The 9,894-nt window shown below is 38.0% G+C and overlaps 1 protein-coding gene across 1 annotated transcript in view; it reads left to right on the top strand.

Moving 5' to 3' along the window:
* The first annotated feature begins 2,589 nt into the window (after positions 1–2,589).
* Positions 2,590–9,894, top strand: part of LOC139752120 (uncharacterized) — a 55,247-nt gene continuing 47,942 nt past the window's right edge. The window contains exons 1-3 of the mRNA XM_071668035.1: positions 2,590–2,611; positions 2,777–2,931; positions 3,182–4,144. Coding sequence (XP_071524136.1) covers positions 2,605–2,611; positions 2,777–2,931; positions 3,182–4,144 — 1,125 coding nt within the window. The 5' untranslated portion in view covers positions 2,590–2,604. The remainder of the gene's footprint in view (positions 2,612–2,776; positions 2,932–3,181; positions 4,145–9,894) is intronic.

Genomic DNA, 9,894 nt, shown 5'->3' with positions numbered 1-9,894 from the left:
ATATATATATATATATATATATATATATATATATATATATATATATATATATTCCTCTTATTCTACGGGGAGATGAAACACGATAAGTTTCTAAGTGCATATCTATGTCTGGCAGTAAGCGTTGTAAAGGATGGTGACTATGGTCACGTGACAGGATTTTTTCCTGGTTAGCTGTGTGTGCCTTGAACTTCTTTGTTTTTTTTTTCAATTTCTCATGACAATTTATTTAACGCTAGTATGAGCTTTAAAATTGTCTGGGGACAATTCAAAGTTTTTAGTATCAGCAATCAAGATAGAGTCAATGCCGTTTAGTGTGGCATGATCAGCACAGGAGTATACAATGCCGGGATTTTCAAGAATTTTGGGTTATCATTTTCATTACAATGTTCAGCGATAGCATTTTTGTGGTCATCCCTACGTACTGCATGACGGTGCCAATAATATATTTCTCCGTTAGTATTTCTGGTCTGGCCTATATAAACATCTTTACTTCCTTGCATTTGACTGCGTAAACACTCCAAATCGTTGCATGATTTGGCCAACTATTTGTTATGGTCTTACTGATGTTGTTATTGTACTGGAAAACATCCTTATAAGCACTTTTTCAGAATATGTCTCAGATTAGCTCGTTTGGAACAATAGGGCAACACTAAACATTTAGACTCTTCTAAATGCACCTTGCATGACTAAAATTTCTCCACCCTCTGATGCTCCTCTTACTGATCCTATGCCTCATTCCGTAATCTCTTTCCAGACTCCGAGAAGTGCTTCTTTTTCTGTACACAGTCAAGGTTCATCGTCGTGATGGCATCCATCCCCGTGTACTGAAATCGTGTGCCTCTGAGTTTGCACCTGTGCTTGCTCGTCTGTTCCGATTCTGTTTAAAAACCAAAACTTTTCCCTCTAATTTGCAGCAATCATTGATACTTCACTTCTCTAAAAAAATGTGACCGTTCTGACCCCTCTAACTATCGTCCTAATGAATTCCTCCATAACTCCCATATCCTTAAACAGCGAAAAACGTTATTCTCTCTGATGACCGGTATGGCTTCCGTAAGGCGAGATCCACTGGTGATATTCTTTCCTATACCATTGCCTGGTTATCATCCCTGAAAGATTTTGGGGTGTCAAATGTAGTTGCCCTTGACATAACTAAACCTTTTGACAAGGTGTGGCATCGGGGTTTCATCCCTAAGCTCCCCTCTTTTGGCTTCCCTCCTTCACTTTCCCTAAATTCATATCTAGCTTCCTCTCCGGCCGATCTATCTTTGAGGTGTTGATGGATCAGCCTCCCTCTTTTCTCCATCAACAGCGATGTCCCTCAAGGTTCTGCCCTGTCCCTTACACTTTTATTTTTTCCTTTTTCAATGATTTCCTCTCCTACACAAATAATCCAATGCACTCATACGCCGACGATTCAACACTGCATTCATCCGCATTCTTTGATTCTTATTCTTTTCTCTCACTCGATATGCATCTCATCTTGATACAACCTCCTCTATAAAGGCAAACCTGGACATTGATATCTCAAAGGAGTGCACAAAATCTTGTTAAATTTAATGCCTCTAAGAACTAATTTCTACCAATCTTTCCATCAAAGATTCCTCACAACTCTAGTCTCAACTTTGACAACATACTTGGTATTTCCGTAACGCCCACTCTTTCTTGGACACTCCACATTAAAGGAATAGCTAAGTTTGCCTCTAAAAAATTGGGTGTCGTGTTTACATGTCGAAACTTTCCTTCTGAATAAATGCTCCTCTATACAAGGGATTGATTAGTCCTTGTATGGAGCACTGCTCTCACACTGGGGTTGTTTTAACTCTGTACGCTTACTTGACAGAGTTGAGTTAAAAGCGTACGACTTATAAAATGTGCCAGGCTAACTTCCAAACTTGACCCCCTTGCCCTACGCCGCGATATTCGTTCACATTCCCTCTTCTATAGATATTATTTTGGTTTCTGCTCCCAAGAGCTGGTTGCTTGTGTGCCCCCACCACTAGCTTAGACCATGCAATACTCGGCAAGCTGCTGCGTCACAAGATATTTTGTGGCCATCGGCAACTCGAGGGTGTGCCGTTATGATACCTGCTTCTTTCCCTATTCGTCGAAGATCTGCAACTCTTTACCATCTCATATCTCTCCCAGTAACTATGACCTAACACAGTTCAAAAGATGTCTTTCGATTTTTTCAAAATTCTTAAAGACTTTCTTTGTCATCTCTGTATTTCGTTCCATATTTCAAGTAAGGTCCGGCCTTAAAGTGAATTTTTGTCCGTGACTTTAGCCTTTAACATGAGAAAAAGATATTGTAGCGTCCGAATTAGATTTTTTGCTGTGTGTGTGTATAGATAGCATTACGGAGAATGCAACCCATATAGTATTTGTGGCAACAGTTATAGAAAAAGGAGCCAGTCAATAGTTGTATGTCATTAGAATTATACATCTGTTGTCACGATATAATGGAATTTTTATGACGATCCTCATACCTTGACTAAACACTGCCTCCCACAGTGGACTGTGTGTGTACGGCTGCGTCTCTTCCACTTGGCTCGTCTAAACACCATCATCAGTTACACCACAGGCGAGCACTACCAAGAGATCATGCTGGGTAAGACATGCATTCCCCTTATCATCATATGAAAACATAAATAAGTCTGTTTGGTGTAGTTCCGAATCTGATCTGAAAAATGTCCGGGAAACTGTGTCAAGTGCTACATTCACCTATAAATCCCTGACAGCTATATTTCTAATTCTTTAGATATTTGCTCTTCAGGTATTGATTGGCCTCAGTCAAACCTACGGCTGGAGTGTTGTAAATACACTGGCTTTATGGAGATGACGGTGCCTCTCCGCTTGTTTACTTGGCATCAGGTGTGTCTATCTGCGGACATGACAAAAGACACTCAGTATATGATCTTCGACGATATCGTGAGTGACCTCTCAGCCAACAGTTAACTAGAAAAGTTCACAATTGTTAGGCCATGTTATTTATCTGCTGTTATCACTATCATATGGAAACTATCACTGAGCAAAAGTAATCATTCATACATATCTGATGAACCATTACTGAGATCTGATGAGGTGTGACCAGTAAAGTGAGATATGGCTCATCGGGAAGTTTAATGTGCACGACTCATTCAAAAATACAGTGAACTAATTTATGAATTCGTTTTCTCAGGTTCATGAGGCTTTAATTCGTCGTCCAGGTATAACACGAGAAGAGCTTAATAAAGTAAGAGGAGGCGGCCGCTTCCTGCTGGGGCAAAACTACAACCCAGCAGCTGATCTGATGTTCATCGAGGCCATCCATGGCGATCTGGCTGATTTCAGGTTTTATGATGTCGCTTTATCTCTTCAAGACCTTAAGGACTTTGCTCTTTGTAAATCGCTTAGTGATTTACCTTCTCCTCTTTTAATGTTTGATGCAAATATGACAAATCTGGAGCTGAGTGGTGACAGCTTGTTATATGAAATGAGATTAAAAGACATCTGCTCTGAGGGACCTGATAAAGTGATGATCGTTCCAGAGAGAATTAATTTTGAAAGGGCATTATCTATGTGTAGATACTTTACTGCAGATATTGTCGTGCCCACAAACGAAATAGAAAATATGGCTATCTATGACGAATTTTATGACTTTAACAATCATTGTGCTGATAGTTGGGGCACGACATTCTGGTACGGCTTAAAGGCAAACCTACTGACTGGATGGTGGACGAGGCTCTCGGACGGGAAGCCTCTATCATGGCATTTTTTCAGCATGGGCTGGGATGAGCCCTCTGAGGAACATGCATGTGTAGGGGTCGGTGCCATCAATATGAAGTATGTGTGGGCTGCATCCCCCTGCGACATCCTCCAGTGCCCAATATGTAACATTACAACAACCCCTAAACTCCATCTACGTGGACTTTGCAAACTCTCAAGATTCGATCGCTTCTACAGCCCATTCAACTACCATAATATGAAACCAATATTAGAAGGAATTTTCTTCAGCAGAATTACTTGGAATAACGATACGTGGTTGATGAAGAGCCGTCTACAGAAGGGAGTAGAGGCTCAGATGGTCCTCAAGAATCCCGACGACTACCCCTTCGGTCTCCACACCTGGGACGTGCAGGGAGACACGTGTGCTCAGGAACAGGTATGTCGTCAAGGTATTTTTCTCATTTTGGCTTTAGTATTCTAGAAGAATACCATTTTTTATATTTTGTATTTATTTCTTACTTTTAACCACCGACTCCCGCATTAGCAAGGCAGCGCAAGGAAACAGACGAGGAATGACGAAACCCATATACACAAGTATATACATGACCGCCCACACACGCAAATATACATACATATACATTTCACTGTATATATACATATACATACACAGACATATATATATATCTTTTTTTATTTTCTTTCATTCAAACTATTCGCCATTTCCCGCGTTAGCGAGGTAGCGTTAAGAACAGAGGACTGGGCCTTTGAGGGAATATCCTCACCTGGTCCCCTTCTCTGTTCAACCTTTTGGAAAATAGAAAAAATAATGAGAGGGGAGGATTTCCAGCCCCCCGCTCCCTCCCCTTTTAGTCGCCTTACACGACACGCAGGGAATACGAGGGAAGTATTCTTTCTCCCCTATCCCCAGGGATAACCTCTCATATTGGCTAGTATATTTAAAATGTTTTGGCTGTAGTGTATGAAACAAATGTGGGAATGCCTCTACAGATATTGGTTGTATATTTAGCCTCAAAGCAAAGATAGCCAATTCAAGAAGAATGTATATGCCCAAGAACAGTGAACAGAAAAGCTGTAAATCCTTCAGTTTTGCATCATGGTACATAAAGATTGTCATCCAAAAACGATCACTTCTCTTATAACTCAGGTTTACTGGATGAACCTATTGAAAAGTTCAAATATGAGATAAGTATAAGTTTAAAGGAGAATACTGCAACTAAGTGTTTTCAAGATAGTTTACATACATGAAGATGTTCAGGTAGTGAGTTCAGTTGCTTGGGAGTTTAATTTCATGACTTATTGTTATTCTTTGCTGTGGTGGATTGACTTTCCATACTAAAGCTTGGCCGCTTTGACAGGGCAAGGATATCAGAAAATATATGCTAAAAATTAAGTCAAACGTGAAATGAAGCTAGATGTCTATCCATACATATTAAAGTATATTTAGGTAAAATAGACTAATAACTGAAGAGAGCATAACAGTAATATATATGAATGATACCTTTGATTAGTTAGTTAAATGCCATTACATGATACATATAATGCTAAGGAAGTTAACTAAACACGATGCATGGCAAAACACCAGCAAGATTACTATAAAAAAGAAATACTTATTTGTGCAGTTTTGGTTTTAGATTTAAATACGAAATGATAGCTCCATGGAACAGGTGTATATAATTAGTGTACTCTATAACTAACAGGTTAAAACAGAAATTGTAGAAAGGTGTACATGTCTCCAATAATAATGAATCCTCACTGCATTGACAATACAAAGAGTAATGGTTGAAGGTATAAGAGGAAGAAAAAGATAAAAATGGAGGACTGAAATATGACTAGCAAGGAAGGGTACAAAACACCAGACAAAATATGCACGAGAAAAAATATGGTAGAGTGGGGACCGTGAAAGAACACTTATGACTAAGAAAACATTTAAAAAGGAATAGCTGAATTTTGCTTTAAGTAGGGCATTTAGGTGACTGTAAACACCATCATACCATTTACAGAAAGCATCCTATGAATTCATTGAAAGGGAAGTGAAACAAGTATATGCACAACAAAAGTGCAAAGCCAGTCAAAATGAAGTAGATTGCAATCAACTAAATCTTTTCTGATATGCAACTCAAGAAACAGAATAAACACTTCCTTGTACGAAGGCACTTCTAATGTTAAGGTGTCTGAGAAATATTTCTCATGGTATGTTTACATTATGATCTGTGTCTACTTTCTTCAATTAATCAAAAAACAGCACTGTTCTTCATTAATGCAGACACACATTAAATCTGCATATGAAACTGCAACTCAAAAGCCAAAGCCCAATAAATCCTCAGCATTTTTCCTCACTGCTTCATTTTTTTTTTCTTTTTGCTTCCACACACACAAGTGTTTTCTACACAGTTTTCATTATAACATAACCAGAAATGAGCCCAAACCTCCCACTGACACCAAAATCCTTTAGTTCTCCCTTTTAATAATAATCTCACTTTGCTTCCCATGTTGCTTAAATCCTTTAATGTAAATGTTGCCTTTAGCAACAATAATACTATAAAGAATATCTTAATCAGGAATTCACCAGAAAATTCTCTTGGTTGCATCTATAAAGTTCCTTGTGGACACTGTGATAAATTTTATGTTGGTCGGACTGGTAAGGATCTTTCTGTTAGACTTAATCAACATAGATATAGTATAAGAACTGGACAAGAATCAAATACCTTGTTTAATCATGTTAAAATCTATGATCATTGTATTGACTGGAGTAACGCCATCTCAGTTGTTAATTCTAACTTTATTACCAAGAGAAATATCATTGAATCTTCTATTATTAAATACACAAAGAATTATAATCTTAATATTAGTGAAGGTCTGTACAAATTAGATAACTTTATTGTTGATAAGATTTGTAAAATGATAAGTTTATGAACGCTCGTTGTATGTTTTAGACAATCACATGTTTAACAAATGGCGTCCTAGCTTATTTCTTCGATGTATATCAAGTGACTGTTATATTTCTATCTTGTGTGTCCCCTGATGATGTCATTATTACACGAAAGTGCACTTGGGAACTTTTAGGGTTTCATTTTCCCCGTGGACTCATAGGAATATCTTGGTCAGGCGCAAAATTGTGATGTTTTCCAATATATATATATATATATATATATATATATATATATATATATATATATATATATATATATATATATATATATATATATATATATATATATATATATATATATATATATATATATATATATATATATATATATATATATATATTGGAAAGGATCACAATTTTGCGCCTGACCAAGATATTCCTATGAGTCCCAGAATTCCACTATATATATATATATATATATATATATATATATATATATATATATATATATATATATATATATATATATATATATATTATCCCTGGGGATAGGGGAGAAAGAATACTTCCCACGTATTCCCTGTGTGTCGTAGAAGGCGACTAAAAGGGGAGGGAGCGGGTGGCTGGAAATCCTCCCCTCTCGTTTTTTTTTTTTTAATTTACCAAAAGAAGGAACAGAGAAGGGGGCCAGGTGAGGATATTCCCTTTAAGGCCCAGTCCTCTGTTCTTAACGCTACCTCGCTAATGCGGGAAATGGCGAATATTATGAAAGAAAGAAGAAAAATATATATATATATATATATATATATATATATATATATATATATATATATATATATATATATATATATATATATATATATATATATATATATATATATATATATATATATATAAGAGTATATGATACATATATGTATTTTTTTTTTTTTGCTTTGTCGCTGTCTCCCGCGTTTACGAGGTAGCGCAAGGAAACAGACGAAAGAAATGGCCCAACCCACCCCCATACACATGTATATACATACGTCCACACACGCAAATATACATACCTACACAGCTTTCCATTGTTTACCCCAGATTCTTCATATTCCCTGAATCAATCCACTGACAGCACGTCAACCCCGGTATACCACATCGATCCAATTTACTCAATTCCTTGCCCTCCTTTCACCCTCCTGCATGTTCAGGCCCCGATCACAAAAAATCTTTTTCACTCCATCTTTCCACCTACAATTTGGTCTCCCACTTCTCCTCGTTCCCTCCACCTCCGACACATATATCCTCTTGGTCATTATTTCCTCACTCATTCTGTCCATGTGCCCAAACCATTTCAAAACACACTCTTCTGCTCTCTCCACCACGCTCTTTTTATTTCCACACATCTCTCTTACCCTTACGTTACTTACTCGATCAAACCACCTCACACCACACATTGTCCTAAAACATCTCATTTCCAGCACATCCATCCTCCTGCGCACAACTTCATCCATAGCCCACGCCTCGCAACCATACAACATTGTTGGAACCACTATTACTTCAAACATACCCATTTTTGCTTTCCGAGATAATGTTCTCGACTTCCATACATTCTTCAAGGCTCCCAGAATTCTCGCCCCCTCCCCCACCCTATGATCCACATCCGCTTCCATGGTTCCATCCGCTGCCAGATCCACTCCCAGATATCTAAAACACTTCACTTCCTCCAGTTTTTCTCCATTCAAACTTACCTCCCAATTGACTTGACCCTCAACCCTCAACCCTACTGTACCTAATAACCTTGCTCTTATTCACATCTACTCTTAACTTTCTTCTTTCACATACTTTACCAAACTCAGTCACCAGCTTCTGCAGTTTCTCACATGAATCAGCCACCAGCGCTGTATCATCATTGAACAACAACTGACTCACTTCCAAAGCTCTCTCATCCACAACAGACTTCATACTTGCCCCTCTTTCCAAAACTCTTGCATTCACCTCCCTAACAACCCCATCCATAAACAAATTAAACAACCATGGAGACATCACACACCCCTGACGTAAACCTACATTCACTGAGAACCAATCACATTCCTCTCTTCCTACACGTACACATGCCTTACATCCTCGATAAAAACTTTTCACTGCTTCTAACAACTTGCCTCCCACACCATATATTCTTAATACCTTCCACAGAGCATCTCTATCAACTCTATCATATGCCTTCTCCAGATCCATAAATGCTACATACAAATCCATTTGCTTTTCTAAGTATTTCTCACATACATTCTTCAAAGCAAACACCTGATCCACACATCCTCTAACACTTCTGAAACCACACTGCTTTTCCCCAATTTGATGCTCTGTACATGCCGTCACCCTCTCAATCAATACCCTCCCATACAATTTACCAGGAATACTCAACAAACTTATACCTCTGTAATTTGAGCACTCACTCTTATCCCCTTTGCCTTTGTACAATGGCCCATGCATGCATTCCGCCAATTCTCAGGCACCTCACCATGAGTCATACATACATTAAATAACCTTACCAACCAGTCAATAATAGAGTCACCCCCTTTTTTAATATATTTCACTGCAATACCATCCAAACCTTCTGCCTTGCCGGCTTTCATCACCCGCAAAGCTTTTACTACCTCTTCTCTGTTTACCAAATCATTTTCCCTAACCCTCTCACCTTGCACACCACCTCGACCAAAACACCCTATACCTGCCACTCTATCATCAAACACATTCAACAAACCTTCAAAATACTCACTCCATATCCTCACATTACCACTACTTGTTATCACCTCCCCATCCGCGCCCTTCACTGAAGTTCCCATTTGCTCCCTTGTCTTACGCACTTTATCTACCTCCTTCCAGAACATCTTTTTATTCTCCCTAAAATTTAATGATACTCTCTCACCCCAACTCTCATTTGCCCTCTTTTTCACCTCTTGCACCTTTCTCTTGACCTCCTGTCTCTTTCTTTTATACATCTCCCACTCAATTGCATTTTTTCCCTGCAAAAATCGTCCAAATGCCTTTCTCTTCTGTTTCACTAATAATCTTACTTCTTCATCCCACCACTCACTACCCTTTCTAATCAACCAACCTCCCACTCTTCTCATGCCACAAGCATCTTTTGCGCAATCCATCACTGATTCCCTAAAGGCATCCCATTCCTCCCCCACTCCCCTTACTTCCATATATGTATATTATTTTATATATATATATTTATATTATATATATATATATATATATATATATATATATATATATATATATATATATATATATATATATATATATATATA

The sequence above is a fragment of the Panulirus ornatus genome, chromosome 2, assembly GCF_036320965.1.
Source record: "Panulirus ornatus isolate Po-2019 chromosome 2, ASM3632096v1, whole genome shotgun sequence".
Classification (NCBI taxonomy): Eukaryota; Metazoa; Arthropoda; class Malacostraca; order Decapoda; family Palinuridae; genus Panulirus; species Panulirus ornatus.
This window is presented reverse-complemented; position numbering and strand designations above follow the sequence as displayed.